The sequence below is a fragment of the Pseudopipra pipra genome, chromosome 11, assembly GCF_036250125.1.
Source record: "Pseudopipra pipra isolate bDixPip1 chromosome 11, bDixPip1.hap1, whole genome shotgun sequence".
NCBI classification, from domain to species: domain Eukaryota; kingdom Metazoa; phylum Chordata; class Aves; order Passeriformes; family Pipridae; genus Pseudopipra; species Pseudopipra pipra.
The window spans coordinates 20,703,205-20,720,760 of NC_087559.1; the positions used below are offsets into that span (position 1 = coordinate 20,703,205).

The following is a 17,556-nucleotide window of genomic DNA, read 5'->3' on the forward strand; positions in this document are numbered from 1 at the left end:
TGAAACTCAAGGCACAGAATGCAGGTTTCAAGTCATATTGCAGAAATCCATCTCATCTTGGCTATGGTTATGATTTACAGAAAAACACCTGAGAGCTCAGCTTTCAGTAAATGGCACTAGGGAAGGTGGCTGAGGGCCTTCAGTAACCTAGTTTTGCCTCTCTAGGATGGATTATTTTGGTTTTTCAAGCAGGAGGAAACCACTTTCACACAACCTTTCTTTAGGGAAAGAACAACCCATCCATCTTTAACATCATATGTTCAGCCGTTCATCTTAGAAGAGTTGTCATTGTGTGAAGTGAGGCTGCCCCAAGGCCACTGCTCCTGCAAACAAAATACAGGGGACAACCCCCTCTCCAGGTACAGGCACATCCCCACCACCTTTCCCTTTACCCACAGATGCACTGGATTTGCCTCTTAAGCAGCACAGCCTGGGACTTTGCACCAGTTTAGCTCTTCTTCCTCCCGATTCCCAGGGAGTAAAGCAAGTGGGGAAACCTGTTCTGTCAACCACCTGCCATGAACCGGAATGTCTTTTAGTTCCTGCACTGAAAAAAATTAAAAAATTGTCTGCAATGATTTCTGCAGAAGAAACTCAGGAGCTGAGCTCACTGGGATACTTACTGCCCCACACTGCTTACAGTGGTGCCGCCTCTTTGTGATGGAGTTGAAGCTCTCACTGCAGCTCTTGCAAGCCTGTTTCTCCTTGTCCCGCTTGGATTTGGAAGATTTTCTACAGGAATCACTCTGAAATGAAAAGTGCAAGTACATGATTAAAAATACAAGAATTAAAAAAAATGCAAAAATTATTCGCAGGGTTCTTACTGACAGAGATCCTCTTTGGGATTCACACCGTTCTAGGGAAGAATTTGCACACTTCTGCTGCTTGTCTCAACTGGATGGCTGGTTCAGCCCTGGGGGTTTCAGCCCCTTTCTGCCCACTTGTGCTTTTACTGCCACAGGGACTTCCTCTCCCTGTCTGTCAGTGAGGAAGAGGAATGGCCAACGTGGGCATCTCAAGAAGAGCTTCCCTTCCAGTGCTCACCTCTTCCTTGCCTAAGGCATATGTTGACTTTATGAGTGAGTTGTAAACTCCCCTCCCTTGGTGGGGAGCAGATGTGAAGGTTTGGGGAAAAATGGCTTCAGTGAAGAAGTGAATGAATGGTATTGGCAGTGGATTTTGCACCACCCAACTCCAAATGCTTAATTTAGGAGTTTCCTTAGGCTCCCTCTCAGCCCACAACAAAGCATGAAGCTCCTCAGGAAGGCAGGGACAGACACCCACACTAGGGACCTGCTACCAACTCCTCTAGGCAGATGACATGCACTATCTGCTGTTTAGGTGGTCAGGTGAGTTAAGCCTCTAAATCCAAGCATCTAAATTGGTACCTAAAGTCACTGGGTATAATTAAACTCAATTGCACAATTTTCTGATAAACTGAAGAGCACTAGTGGATCCAGCATAAACTGGACACCTGGAGGTGTTTGTCTGAGGCCAGGCTGGACAGGGCTCTGAGCAACCTGCTGGAAGGTGTCCCTGCTCATGGCAGGAGGTTGGAACAAGATGATATTTAGGGTCACTTCCAGCCCAGACCGTTCCATGATTCTATGACTACCACGCCAACGTGCAGATCACAAAAATACAACTTCACATGGAGCTTTGACTAGATACAGAACAGGTCCCTGTTTTCTGTTTTAAAATAAATATATTTATCCTCCCTAGTCAAGCTGGCTACGTGCAAGCAGTAGTAGCTCCCTGTGGGCAAGACTGGGGCACCCTCAGCCAGGCAGCATCCACACAGAGACCCAAAGGATTGGCTGCACCACATTCCTCCAGCACAGCTCTTTCATGAGAGAGGTTTGATAGCTCTCTTCATCTTTGCTTGCTTGACTCAGTCATTTAACAAACTACTGGGAGAAGAAACATTTCCTCTAAAACAAAAGGGTAAAGGTATTTTACATGTTTTCTGAAAATGAATCAGGTGAAGACCAGGTCCGTTGTAGGACAGACAGATTCTGGGCTCCTTGACAATCCTCCTTCCCTTTAAGCCATGCCTGCACACCAAGTCACGACTCAGGTCCACTTGAGAGAGAACAATTGGCTCAACAAACTTCCCCTTCTTCAATGCTTTTCTTTAGCACAAACATGTGGCCCGTGGGGGTGGGAGGAAAGCATCTCAATTAGCAGCAAGAGGACAGCAAATGCATCTCAATTAGCAGTGCCTGCCCAGGGATCACCAGGCAAGTGTCACCAGTGACAGGAAAATCCTGCTGTTCACCCTCAGGTCTCACCTCAGTCGTTAGAACTAACATACAGAAGTCACTAATAGAGATTTTCAGGCCAAGTAGAGGAAAAAAAAAATCGATTTTTTAAGCTGACACCACTCTCCCAGTGGTGTCAGCCTCCTCAAGTCTGCCCTGCATTCCCTGTTTACAGAGGAGAGCATGTTGTACTTCAGCAGAGCCACTGGAACCACCCCGCCTTATAATGCCATTACACAACAAACCCACAACTAATTACCTCTAATTGGATTGAATCTTTTTCATTCTTATTATCTTTTCCATGGCTGCAATAGCAATGTTTCCAACTTGTATACAAGCACATAGGATGTTTGGCAATTCAGCTCGGTGAAGCGCAGTCACGGATTGGTTCATTCAGGAAAATCACTATACCCCATAAACACGTATTAATTGCTCAGCAAAACAGAACACTGGCAAAACCAAGTGCTCCCACACTTAGAGCAGAGAGCAGTATTTCACTTTCCTTGTAAAGAACCAGCTACAACCAGTAGGACACTGAATCACACCAAGGGAACAATGCCTAGGATGAGTCATTAGCAAGCCTCTCCTTTCAGGCTCTATCAGACCCCTCTGAGAAAAGCAGATAATTAGGGCGATTCCAAACGCTTCCCAGAGTAACTTTTTTATTTGTATCACACATACTGGCCAAAGTCAGCCATTTCTCAATCTGATTTTGATGTTAACGTTATTTAACGTTTTAGAAACCTGATTATTCTTCCACTAGGGAGGGGGGGATTGTCCTTAAATTGTCAGATCAGAGCATTTCCTCACGGGTCAGCCTTATTTTTTCTTGTCTTAATAGTTCAAATTTGCATGCAGCATAACCAGACTTGATTCTTATATTAACCACAATTACACTGGTGGTAAGAGCATAAATGAAGGCACCATTTACCCCTGTGAGCTCTGACTGGAAGATAATTGTGACAAATGCTAAACAAAACCAGTTTTTGGCTTTCAGTTGATACCTACACATGCCTACATAAGAAAAATGCTGGAGTTCCTCTACCACGAATTGAATGGGCTGCTTCATGTGGGAATTGGTTAATTTGGCTTGTACTTCTACAGGAATATCCATCATCTCCCACATGCACGCTCTATTACACAGATAACACTCAAGTTGAATATTTCCTCTAATGGATCTTCTATTTGACACCCTCCTCAGTGTGGAACAGTCTGGACAGTGTCTCCTTCCAGAAATACTTGACCCATATATTTGACAAAGACAGAAAGGAGAAAATGTATTACACTGGGCAAGATTTGTTAGGACAGGTCTGCACGAGCTTCTATTCTACACCATTATATTTTAACTTGCATTGTAGCATACAACAAACACTTGAAGACCTCTTTATACAGGGCCTTTTTGGATTAGTGAAGTATTAAGTGTTTGATGAACAGTAGCAATATTTCATAATATTTCTCAATATTGTGAGAACACAGTGAGAACACAAGAGTTTGAAACATTGCTGTTGCAGCTGTAGAAAATATAACAAAAATGAAAGAGTCTTTATGACTTGGCAAACTCCAGTGAACAAAGACTTTTTCAATGATGTGATATTTAACTGCTCACACTGAGAAAGAATTAAAAAGCACTTTGCTTTCCATGCCTTGCTGCACAGGCACTGCCCTCATCCCACCCAGTGATGGCTCAGCTGACCTGACCACATATTCTAAACACATCATCTGAACAGAGGTTTTTGCAGCAAACAAGGACATGCATCATAATTCCCATTGTTCATCACAGATAAATTTAACAGTCACTTTGCAACTGTGTCCTTTATTACACAAGCTACTTTATGTACTGCTGATGCTTGTTAAAAGAGACACTAAGACAGAGCTGCCCGAGCTGCAGCTGAAGTATCTTGAAACTAATGCACTTAAATAATTGGCCTATTTCTCATCTTTCACTGTATACCCAGCTCTGTTTTGAAGCTGACGAGTCTGATAGGAAAAAAACTGACATAAAATCTGTTCAGAGCCAGGATCTTTCAGACCAGGCTCTTGTGACCACTTTGCTTTTACTGTACAGCTGCATTTAACTCTCTAAATCTCGACAGTTTCCTCCACCTTTATAATTTTGGTGGAAAAACAGTATATATCCCAGCAACAGGTACAGCTCATGTGACTGCAAGGTGAAGGCCCATGGCTGGACTTCTTAGGAAAGCAGACATCTTCTCATTTGTGAACAACAGGAGCCTCCATTTGCTTCTGAAAAGCAGGGAAGAATCACCAAAAAGCTGGTAGGAACAGCAAGAAAACCAGTGCACCTGGGAGACTGCTGTTCCATTATTTATTACTTGCCATACAGTCACAGAATCAGGCAATCCCAGGATGGTTTGGGTTCCTTAAAGACCATCTGCCATGGGCAGGGACACCTTCCACTAGCCCAGGTTGCTCCAAGCCCCATCCAACCTGGCCTTGGACACTTCCAGGAATGGGGCAGCCACAGCTCCTCTGGGCCAGGTATTTCATTCTGTCTGGGCCAGCAGGTAGAAATTCAGCCTCAATGCTGTACATGCAACATTAAGCACAGTCTGGTGAGACTCTTACATGGGCAGACACATGAGCAACAAAGGGGTTTCCATCATTTTCCTTCTCATTATGCTCTTACAGGTGTATTTTCCATTTACAAGTTACATATTTAGGGCCACCCATAACGGAGCAGAACATCAGCAGGTGCTTCTGGAAATGCTGAATAAAGAAATTATTTTAAATTATATGGTACATTTTGCACTTGGTAATTTTTTAGTGCGTTTCTCTGCGTGCCAACATCGTTCACACATGGTTAAGTGCCATTGCCACAGCCTCATACTCTCCTCCCTGCACACAGAAGGCTGAGCTTAAACTGTGCCAGGAGTGCAGAGCAGCAGAGTAACTCAGCAAAGAGGGACCACGATGCTGGACATGGGCAGATGATCCTTCCTGCACTGGGACTGCACTGCCTGGTTATGCCAACGTTGTGATAAACTGAGAAAATTATTCGAGCTAATTAAGAGAAAACAGTGTAAGGACAATATGACCTGGAGAGAAAAGAAAAACAAGTCGTAAAACTTAATTGGGCCCCTATAAAGGGATAAAACAAGTTACCTCCCTTTTACCTTGTGTAAGATTTATAGTGAGAGAATTTTGTTTAGTTAGCTAGATAATAGTATCTTTCTTAAAATTTATAACTTTGAATAGATAACAAGTGAACATCTGCTGAAAGTCTGATTTAACAATATATTATGAATGCTTGTTAAGAAATCTCTGTGGAATGTCTGACCTAACAATGTGTAATGTTTATACTTATGTATAATGAATATCCATGTAGTAGCTGGAAATAAATGTAGAACAAATGTCTTCTTTGGGCGTGACAGGTGTTGGGAGTTGTTGGACCCCTTCCCTGATCACCCAGCGCTGAATTTGCTTTTATCATATAATAAAATTCTGATTGGAAATTGCCCGACTGGGTTTCTATTTCTCACAACGTGAACGCTGGAGGAAATGCCAGCAGCCCCTTCAGCAGGCTCTGGGAAGCACAGGAAGGAGCTCCCAGTTTCCCTGACCACCACTACCACCAAGTGGTTTGTGTGTGAAGCTGCTGGGCACACGGTGCTTGTGCTCTCACTGAGCTGTTAGTAAAGGGGTGTTGGCATTAAAAATTCTTATTTTCTGAAGCTGCAACTAACATCTTTATTCATTGCTCACGCTGATATTATCAATTTGCAGCAGAATTAGAGCCCAGAATCAATACTATGCAATTTTGGTGGTTTTAGCTTTGTCTTTTTTACCAGTTCCATTTTTATTCCTATCTCAGGAATTAATTTTTTCTTTAAATACATGACTTAAGGTAAATTACTTAATGTGTCAAGATATGCTAGGCAAACCAAATATTACTATTCATAATCAAGTAAAAAGATATAACTTTTTATTTTAATTACAGATAAAATTTACATTTCTTGAAGAAACTTAAGACCACCAGAAATTTTTGTGGTTTTTTTTTTTTAAATAGTTTCAAACATCTTTTTTGTTAAGTAGCTTGCTCACTACAGCATCTGCAACTCAAGGCACAGGGGCACTAATTGCAAAATTACTAAAAAATTGCTTAGGGAAAATATGAAGTGTGAACAAAAAATAACCAGCAAGGAGCACACTAATCACAAACACTTATTTTTAATAACCTGGTTTTTATATAGGTTGAGTTTAACAACTGGCTTGTTTAACAGCTTTGCATTGACACTCTGTACACTCTACCAGAAGGTTCCAAGCTTGGCCAGAAGTCTGGAGTAGCTGCTGAATGGCTTCTTTGTTATTAAAAAGGTCATGCTAAATACTCAACACCCTGTAGCCTGTCTCAGCAGATAAGGGTTTTTTTGGTTGTTGTTGTTTGTTCTTGTTGGGGCTTCTTCAGTAAACTCAGCTGACCCTGAGGCATTTCCTGAAAATCTTTTATTCTAGAAGGCAGAGGTAAAAATGCTAAAAAATAGACCTTATTAAGGACTCAAACCCTCGGGTTTGACTCAGCAGCAGTCCCAGACTGTACTGAGCAAAATGAAACATACCTTTGAAAGTCTATTTTGCTTTTGTGGCAGCCACTATGGAAGAACTGCTAATCAAAATTTGGTCCTGGAGATGAAATCCTGAGTCACACAATGCAACAGTACTAACCAGACAGGTTTCCTGGTCTCTTTTTGCCCTCCTCCCCCCAAGCATTCAGTGTAGCTCCCTATCACAATTTGAACACACACACACAAAACCAAACAAAAAAACCCCGACAAAACAAAACCTAAAAAAAAAACCCAAACAAAAGCCCCACAAGCCCCTCGTAATAAACCTACCCCAAACCAACGCCCCCCTCCAAAAGCCAGTGCTACCAATTTTAAGAACCACCGTCTCTCAACCGAGGTTCCTCCGAACCAGGCTCAGACACACGTGCTGCAAGAATCTGAGCAGGATTCAAATTCCCTGATGCTGCAAAAGGAGCTGTGTGACTTAGCCAAGAAGTTAAGGACAGCACAGCTGCAGCCACAGACAGCAGGATATAAACCCAGATATTGAAGTATGATTTTTTTTTTCCCCCTCTGCTACAAAAGAAACATAATCCACCCTCCCCATCCCTGCTCTGCCTCAAGTATTAGCTTCAAATTACTCACCCCTCCAAATGCACCTCCACCATCTGCTCCTGGCATTGATTCCACCGAGCTGGTGCTGGCTATCTGAGGGAAACAACGACACACAACAGTTTCAACACGGACATTCTTCCTAAAATATATTAAACATCAAAAAGAAAACAAAACTAAGAAAAACGGGTAAAAGAATTTAGAAGAAGAGAAAACAAAAACAAAAGTTTGCTTTCGGCCCCTCATCTCTTCTCTTCTGAATACACTTAAATTCATAGAATCATATCACAGAAACACAGGATGGTTTGGGCTGGAAGGGACCTTAAAGACCATCTTGTTCCAACCCCCTACCACAGGCAGGGACACCTTCCACTAGACTGGGTGCACACGTTGCACATATGCTCAGCCACCCACAAATATGGGGTTGGCTCTGACGTGGATGACTTCACAGATGGCACCCAACTGCCACCTGCCTTCGAGTGCAACCTGTGCCTGCCCCCCACGTGCTGCAGAAAGCCAGTGCCATGGTTTGAAGGACACCCCAGAGCCTGCCAGCCAAACCAGCAAGGGCTCTGTGCAGGCACTGGATTCAGACAGGAACAAAATGTACTCCATTCAAACACCACTCAGTTAACTTTTTCTTCATTTCAATACATCTCAATTTCTTAATAAATGCAAAATGGTACCTCTACACATATATTCATATAGAATTCATAGACAATATTCATGTATCTATATGTATTCAATAGATGCAGATGGCAAATAACAAGCTCGTTTACATTTAGCACCAAAATCACAGGCTGCATCCTAAAAAGAAAGGAAAACCATCTCCTCTGCCATTAATTTACAGGGAGTCTGCTAGTTTACAGGGGGTTCTTAAACTATGAGACTCTTTATGATAAATTCCCCTGTTACTCCCACAGATCATTCTTCCTTTCTCAGTCAGACAACATCTCTTATTTCGAGGTTATCCAAAAAGCCAGTGCATTCTGGCACTCTGGCTTCATTTCATTTGAGAGCAAAAAGGTTTAACCTCTGTTATTAGAAACAACATGACCTGTACCGTGAGTAAGCAGCCAAAGTGAAGAGCTATTAATCTTGATACCTCACTGTATCTATTTCTATTCTAATACAATCAATCGGCTCTTTAGAACAAAGAAAGGAGCAAATGCACCCCCTGGGGCCAGGCTTATGCCACCTCAGAGCACTTCCTCAGGGAATGAGACTGCATTAAAGGGAAGCATCACTCCTCAGCTCTAGCCAGCTATTTCTGCCTCCACAAAAGCCAGCAACCCTAAGGTCTTCACATCACCTGTTCCTCAGTCCTGTGGAAAGGGGTTCTTTTCACTGGGATCCTAAATCAATTCAGGGGTTTATTCTGCCTAGTAGAAGGAGATCTTTGTGCTGTGACAGGACACTTGGGAAAGGGAAAATGTGGAGAAAAGCAAAAAAAAAAAAAGGGATCTGAAGAAGAGATTGAAAAAAACTCCCAGCGAGTTTAGGGAAGAGTAAACTTCTCCAGTTGCCTGTTCAGATCCTCATGTCCATCTAATGTTTACTTGGAATAATGGGCTAAAAATCAAATACCCTGTACTCTTACCTGGAAAATATTTCAAAAGGGCTTCTCCTTGTTATGTTACCACTGCCACTCACAGTGTGTAAGATCTGGTATGAACACAGTTATTGAGATTTTTGTCAAAACTACCCAGAACTATGGGGAGAGACAGAAACTACAAAGGGAAATAGTGATGGTTCAGCATCCAAAAACCATAGTTTAACTAACAGAAGTATTCTCAGTCTTAAAGCTCTGGGATGCCACTTCCACAGAGCTCAGCTCTCTGCAGCACTTTTCCTTGCCAGCCTCCAATACTGCACAAACTGGCTCCTTCCCCACACCATGAGCCTCTAACTCTTCTTAGATCAAGCAGTGGTAGAAGAGGTCCTTCTTCTTGGGTAACATTTTTAGATGGCTTTAAAAACACCCTTCACATAGCCTGGAAATGCTGCAGGTGAAAATGGAGAACTAAGCCACAAAGGAATCACAAAGCTTTCTCAGAAGACTTTTCTTTAAAAGACTGCTGCTCCCCTTATCCTGCCTGGGACTGACTGGACACCACACTGAATATTCCCCTCCTGAGAGTTCACTGATTGCTGAAGGTTATTGCACAGGCAAAATGTGAAGAGTCAGGTCAAATTTCGGATCTCTGCACCTCCCAAAACCCACAAGTCTTCTGTAGGCAGATTTCAGGCTGAAATCAACCCATAATGCTGGGATGAGCTTATGTAAGTCAGCAGGGACACAGAGTTGCATGCAAAGGCATGCACTGATCATGAACTGCAACCAGTCCTCAGCACTGTAACACAGTGAATGTATGGCCAAGGATGGAAGAAAAGCAATTTGACCCTTTTTCTACGGGCTCATTAGAACCAGAGGCCAACTTCTAGTAGTTGTTACAGATCCAGCCTGGAATCCATGAGTGCATATCTGTTTCTTGACTCATGAGAGCAAAAAAGATGATTATTGTCATTTTTCCCTCTAAAGTAGCTGCCCAATATTCCACAGATGATGAGATATGCATGGTGGATGCTGCCTACCACAGGGTATTGCAACTAAGAATGCTCTCAGTATTTGTCCAGTTTTCCTTACAGAAATACTTTCAGCTCCTTTTAACTGACAGCAATTTCTGCCACATTTAGCCGTGACATCAGTTTTCAAAGCTGATTATCTAGAGAAGCTAATCTCCTAAAAATGCAGGTTAGCATTCTGGCATTAAGGAAATTATGGTGCAGACTATATTAATATCATACTCAGGGATAAACCAGACTCCTGCTCTGCTTGACTTCTATGAAGACCAGAGCACAAACATGTGGCTACACCATGAACACAGAAGCAAAATCAAACAGAATTTACAAAGCAAGATAATTATTATGAAGTTGAACAGATGCTGTGTCTTAATTACACAAAAAAAGTGTGTTTATTAGTTTGCTTATTAGCAAAAGATTTTTCTCCATCAGAGCATCCTGGCTCTGAAGGCAGCCATGAGTTAAGTGAAAAAGACAGGCAAGGATTGATTATTTTCTTTTTTTTTTTTCTGAGTATTTTTAGCTGCTGAATAGTTCAGGAGCAGTAAGCCATGCCAGATTCTGAAAATGGCTCATTGCTGACTGCTACCAGCAATGGGATTCTAGACCCTGTGGAGGTTTGGGAAGATCTCCACTGTCAGTCTGATAATACTGGGATGAAAAGGCATATCCAGCATCTCTCCTGAGGCTCCTGGGAAATCAGTCAGATAAAAATCCAGATTATTGAGTCACTGAATCAGTCCTGGGAGAGATGTCAAAAATTGTTAAGTACCCAAACAAAAAAACCGAACAGGGCAGGGGAGGGGGAAGATAAAAAGCTCCCAAAGTTCAATCTCTGCAGATGGACCTTCTCTTCCTCTGCTCCAAGATCTACTCTGTCTGAAATCATCAAGTCCCAGGCAGCACTGCATGAAATTCCTAATTATTTTGCTCTCCCAGGCCCTCTCCTCTTGAGCTCCTAGCAAATGCCTGTGGCTAAGGTTATCACCAGCATTTTCTAGTTGAATGGAGAGATACTGTTGTTGTCCTCATGTGAATACTTCCAAAACAGAACTCCTAGCAAATACAGCACAGAGTGATACATTATGGCTGTAGAGAAACAGAATCAACCTTCAAGATTATCTGGCATATTTAGCTGAAGACTATTTTTTCTGAAATATATTTATTATCTATAAGAAAGAATTTTAAGATCCTTTTAAAATGCATCAATTTAAAGTCTTTTTAAGCCCTGCAGGGCTGAGTAACTGTAGATGTGTAGGTTTTAACTGTTAATAAAACTGCTCTGGCAAAGGAGAATGAAGCACTGGTACTTACTGAGGAATCAGGAAGATGCTCCTCCTCTTGTGAAAAAGAGCTGTTGAAAGCTCTGAACGTCTCACTGTTCTGTTTGTGCTTTTCAATTGTGGCTTGAATGACCTGAGACAAAATTCCAGCAAAGATGAGAAGCATCATAAAAAAAAATACTTTCATAGGAAGATGGGTAGGATTATGATCTGATGAAAAACCCTTAGACTTGTATAAATGAAAGGGAAACTTAAAAATCTCGAGCGGTGGTGTTAACTCACTACTGTTCAGGTTAAAAACTAGGACTGCCATCAGACAGGGTCTCTACAGTCAAACTGCAAGAACATACAAGGTCTGATGCCTCAGTCTCCTCTCTCACTGAGCTTGAGGACTGCAGGAAAGGGGAGCCCATTTGGAGCCCCCAGACACTTTGTGGAGCCAGTGGGTCAGCACTGGACCCTGACTGGCCTCCACATCTCTCCAGGAGCATCTCCACCAGACTGGCCCACCCAACTTCCTTGCACAGCCACATTCATCCAGAACCCCAGAAAGTGAATTTTAAATGCTGCTGGCATGGTGATTGCTTCCCCTTATCATTAGTGTTTTGTACTAACCTGAATCCATTCCCTCTTCTCCTCTTCTGTCCTGTTAAAACAAAAGAAAAACAGAGGAAACATCCTCATTTTACTTCCAATATTTTCAGTAAATTCAATTCACAGCTTTATATCCATCAAGATTTTAGCTTTATTATCCACTATTTTATAATTATTAAAAATATTTGACTGTAGTTATTAGAAAATGTCAAAAATATTTTAATTACTGATACAGTGGAACTTACAAGCACTACTATAAACACTGAAAGCATTCAATAAAGGCAATCAACACAGCACTGTAACACACTTTGGCTTAGGACCAACATTCTCTTGCATATTTAAGTTACACATCTCTGCTGCTCCCCTCGTGGTTTAAAGCTTTGTCACACTTGCACAGCCCCTAGATCATCCATTTCTCCATATATATTCACAAAACTCCCAAGACTGAACAAGTACCACACCTGGCTTGTAGTTCCAGCGATCTCTTTTTTCCTGTTATGGAAAACGTATGAGTCACGTTTTGCTTGGCAATTTCTTGGACCTGCAAAAAGAACAAGTCAGCTTCCTACTCATCCATTTTGTCTTTCCATCATTTTTAATGATTTACAAATATTCTTTGAAATGCTCAGTCGAAAGGATCGTTCTGAATATGGTACAGAGGTAGAAAAAGTAAGGGATTGTTTTCATAGTTACTTGTCTTGCTACAAAACTTGGGGATCTGTATCATCAACCAGTCCCCTAGAGCAGCAGGGGAGAAGGTGGCTCCTGTGTCAGCCAGGGGACCAGGGAAGGCTTTCAATCAAAGCATGTACACAGTGACCATTATTCTGCTTCCCTCCGAAGGTTACCTTATAACAACTCAAAAAACAACCCCAAAAAGAGATACAATCACAGAATCATTAAGGTTGGAAAAGACCTCTAGGATCACCAAGTCCAAGGGTCAACCCAGCATCACCATGTTCACCACTGAACCACCTTCTCAAGTGCCACATCCACACGGTTTTTTGAACACTTCCAGGGATGGTGGTTCCACCACTGACCAAGGCAGCCTGTGCCAGGGCTGGACAGCCCTATCAGTTAAGAAATTTTCCCTAAAATACAATCTAAACCTTCCCTTGTGCAACTTGAGGCCGTTTCCTCTCATCCCGTCACCTGGGAGAAGAGACCAACCCTCACCTGGCTACACCCACCTCCCACGGAGTTGTAGAGAACGAGAAGGTCCCCCCTGAGCCTCCTTTACTCCAGCCTGAATCCCCCCAGCTCCCTCATTGTGCTCCAGAGCCCTCCCCAGTTCCATTTTCCTTCTCTGGACACACTCTGCCACCTTAAGGTCTTTCTTGTAGCGGAAAAGTTGGATTTCAGAATTTTATTATGTTTTTATATGCATACAGTGGTATGTTTTTGGATTCAGCAGGGATCTGAGGCTATCAGGTGGAGAAGCATTAAAACAGGGAAAAAGAAGAGATGCAAACCTGCAGTCCTGCAATGTCCATCTTCTCTCGGACGCTGAACTTCTGGCCGATCAGCCTCAGTTTTGGCACACAGTATAGCACCATGCTGTTAAACTGCAACAACACAGGAGTTTAACTCAGGGGTTTCAATGCTGGACACGCCCTGCATTGTGACAGTTTAGGCCTCTGGTGTGTTTTATTCTTAAGAAGAGGTTTAAGGTGAAAGCTGGGCTCAGGGATCATTACTGAAAGCAATGGGCAGACAGAAACATGTCAGCCAGTCACTTGCCACTTCTGCCCCTCCCTCTGCATTTGACTGTCTTGAGAGCACAAGAGCTCTTCCCTCGGTGCCAGCAAGAGCTGGCCACCACCTGCAGCAACGTGGTGTGGCTGGAAACAGCCTCCTCTGGCACTCCACAAAAACTCAGCCTCTGGGGAGGGAGATGGGAAAGACCCCTTTGGATCTGACAAGGCATCAGTAAAATCACAGCATGGAAGAAGGAAGGAAATCCTCGAGCAAAAGCTTCAAGGGAAAACTGCTGCTGAGAAGGAGTAGCTGGGCTCAGCTGGTGAAGGCTTTTTGTATTTGAGCTTAGAAAGATGGGAATGTACCACAGAATCCTAGAGTGGTTTGGGTTGCAAGGGACCTTAAAGGTCATCTCACACCAACCCCCTCCCATGGGCAGGGACACCTTCCCAGGTTGCTCCAAGGCCCATCCAACCTGAGCACAACTCTGAAAAGAAAAGAGCAACATAAAGCACTCACCAGGAATAAATACCTATCCTGTGCTGTGCCATTCTTTGCTGAAAGTTTCTGAATATGTCCTTCTTTAATGAGCTCATTGGCTGGGTTAACAATATCCTCTTCACCACCCAGGCGCTCATAGACTTCCAAAAGCTTGTGCATCTTTTCCTGCAAGTACAAAAATCCAGCAATTTAAATTTAAAAATTTATTCCACTTGGTCAATTGCCCATTGTGTCATTTCTGTGGTAAGTGTAAATAAGTTGGAAAGAAAATAAGTGTTTTGCTTCTGCTATAGCTTTGGATTTTCATGAATACCTGTTGCATACTCTTCAGTTCTCCTCCCCACTCTGGATTAGTCACCCAGGATTGTACCATTTTAAGGATATTTTGAGATGAATCTATTTGATATTTTTAGTCATTACTTTTCAACAATAAATATGTATCACAGAATCATAAAGGTTGGAATAGATCTCCAAGAACCATTATCTTCGGAAGCAATGACACTGGGCCCAGTAAAATCAATGGCCAAGTTGGAGACCAATACATTACCAAATAATTTCCAAGTTTTAATTTATTAACCCAGCTTCCACTCTACATCTCAAACTAAGATTCCTTCCACAGTGTGTTCATTTCTTGGTTTCTGAGAAGTGTCACCTCTTGTGTCTGCTGCTGATACAACTGCAAGGAGGTCTCCATCAGGAAGCACGGTCACATTCTGCAGCTCTAAGCTAAGCCTAAAACCTCAGCTGTCTGAGGAATTCTGCAGTCCTACACAGGAGCCTCCATGGCCAAAAGTACCTCTGAAATAGGCCAGGCCAAAATTCTTAAAATATAGTTTTCATGCACTACAGGAATCCCTATATCTTGGTAAAAAATTTTTATGAAGGGATTACTACTTCCTGTCCAGCAAAACAGTGTTTCTACTTTACATTAAGCCATCCAAATATTAAAGTCTCTCTATACAGTATTCAAATGGATAAAGGTAACACCTTCATCCACTTTATTAAGCAGTACAGAAGCTGTAACAAGTTAAAATAAGAAAGGTGTGTAACCCATGCTCCCGAATTACAGCCTCTGGGAAGGTTTAGCTTTCAACCTCAAGCTGGACAGATGTGGTCCAAATGGCACTGTCAGCAAATGGTCAGGAAGTGAGGACCAAGACTGATGGTCATGGTCAGTATCCATACCCAAATATATGCCCAAACACACCTCTAAATCATACCTCTCCCTACCCAGAGATTAAGCTGAAATTTCAGGTCTTCACACACTTTATTTATTTCCATTTGACTCAAGAATTCTCACCATAAATATGTATCACGCCAATTCCTGTCCTAATCAGTTCTTCTGACCAACGAGTGAAGAAACAAACAGTGAAAAAAAAAAAAGCCACCAAAAAAAGAAACACAAACTCTAACCATTAAAATAAACACCCTGCAAACAAAATGGAAGGTGGGGGATGTGGACTAATGACAAATACACAAATCACCCAAGCATCAAAAGGCAGATTTTTTTTCCACCAAATGGGAAGATGAGCAAGAGATCCTGCTAATTAACAAAGAAACAAACAAGCAAACAACCAATAGTGAACTTCTCAAACAGTTTTTTTTTTAAAGGGGAAACTAGAACACTCAGAATAGATCCAAAACCTCAGGAACATCTGCACTTCTAGGATAAATCAGCTTTGGAAGCATGATTTATTTCTTCTACTGCACCACAACAGGAGGGAGAAGCCAACACTCAGTTCAAACCTCCACTAACTTTTGGAGATTTTGCTACAGCACTCTCTTTCCTTTTGGTCTGGCTTGGACCTCATGCAGCAAGATTATTACAGCAGCCTTTTCCAATAGGTTTTTGTGTACTAACAGAAAAAGCATCCAACACAGAAAGCCACGAGCCAGTAGCTTCATATTCCTGCTGTCTGCAGAGATACTGCACACAGCCCCCAGGAAAAGAGTTTTTAGAGGCCTCAAACCAGAAAAATTTCCACCAAAATATATCCTTATCAAGAGAACACACCAGACTCAAACAGAAACAGATGGTTTCCTCACTGTGTTTTCAGACACACTGAAAATACACAGACATCAGCTGGTTACTGCCCCGGAGCAGCCACAGGAAACGTGGTCTCGTGGTGTCCCCACTGGCTGGGGAGGAAGTAAGAGTCTGAGAGGGAAGGGGACATAAACCTTGCACCCACAAATGACCAGTGGGTATTAAGCTGGACACACAGCATTTCACATCTATTAAATACAAAAGGTCCTGAGACACTTGGGTGCACCTGGGTGCAACTATAAAGTCCATTTACTTTTATGGTAATGCACTAGAGCTCTTCTATAGGTAAAACAGTTGCCAGTGTTCAAAATATCTGTGGTCTGACTGCCCAGCTTCTGAAGTGCAGCTTTCCAAAGCTACTGACACATGCTAAATGCACACTCGGTGCATTTAAGATGAGCCAAAATCAAATCAAAGCAACCTTCAGTCTGCTGAAGGCCTATAGGACTACAAAACCAGCGTGAAAACCTGCAAGGACACCTTATGAATGGACCTAATTGGAATGCTTTCAGTGCTTTTCAAGGAAAAGCAAATAATGAGTTTTGTGAAGACCTCCTTTTTCAACCCATTGGGTCCTTAAAAAACAAAGAAAATGAAATTTAGGCCCAACAACACACAGAAACTGCATTTACAATACAGAGAACTCAGAGAGCCAACGGGTGTTTAAAGCCTGACTGACAGTACTTGAAATACCTCCCCAGTCTACTGTACTGAGCCTGTTGCAATGAGAAACTATCAGCTCAGCCAAGATCCCAATTCATTCTGGAATTGCTACTCACCATCTTCCGGATGGCTGCGTTGGAATGGTTCGCTGCCGTCGATATCAGCTCCAGGGACTCTGCAAGAAGGGCACCAACAGTTATGCATTCTCCACATTACATCTGTTAACAGCACCTTGGGGTTTTTTTTTTTCACCTCCCTGATTATTATTTTTTTGTCAAAATTGCTGTCATAGACACAATCACTTCTGCACATTCGGCTGATCCGTGTGCGTTTAATGTTTCACCTTTCTTTCCTAAAAGTCCAGATGAGCCAAAGCTCACAGTGACAAAAAAGTCCATCTTCTAGGAATCACCTGCTAAAAGTTAAGTCTCACTTAGGTCTTTACAAGCATGTTTTTAAGACTGTTTTTCTAGAACAGGCCTTGCCTGCTTACAGTAATGTGGACCCTGTTTTGGCTGAGATCAAAAATTCCTCAAAACAAAGAGAAGTCCATTTCTCCTGTTTCTCCATATGAACAGAGTCTAACTGATTTTCCTGGCAAGAAATATACATTGAAATACAATACACATTTAAAACCATTCTTACTTTCTTCCCCTGGCTATTGCAAGGATGTCCGTCCACCTTTGTCCCTGGCCATACAACGGATTAAACAAAAATGCCAGATGTTCTACCAGAACAAACTTCAATATATGGTCTCTGCCTATTTGCTCCTTTTGTTCCTAGAGCTGGCA

The 17,556-nt window shown here is 42.4% G+C and overlaps 1 protein-coding gene across 10 annotated transcripts in view; it reads right to left on the reverse strand.

Moving 5' to 3' along the window:
• Positions 1–17,556, reverse strand: part of FGD3 (FYVE, RhoGEF and PH domain containing 3) — a 109,154-nt gene that overhangs the window by 11,270 nt on the left and 80,328 nt on the right. For all 10 annotated transcript variants that reach the window (XR_010433586.1, XM_064668120.1, XM_064668118.1 and 7 more), the window contains exons 9-16: positions 16,882–16,940; positions 14,074–14,220; positions 13,329–13,421; positions 12,318–12,397; positions 11,878–11,908; positions 11,294–11,395; positions 7,430–7,492; positions 624–746 (exon numbers count right to left, since the gene is read on the reverse strand). Coding sequence is in view for 9 of the 10 variants with exons in the window: in XM_064668120.1 (XP_064524190.1) it covers positions 624–746; positions 7,430–7,492; positions 11,294–11,395; positions 11,878–11,908; positions 12,318–12,397; positions 13,329–13,421; positions 14,074–14,220; positions 16,882–16,940 (698 nt within the window). In the remaining variant the exon portion in view is untranslated. The remainder of the gene's footprint in view (positions 1–623; positions 747–7,429; positions 7,493–11,293; positions 11,396–11,877; positions 11,909–12,317; positions 12,398–13,328; positions 13,422–14,073; positions 14,221–16,881; positions 16,941–17,556) is intronic.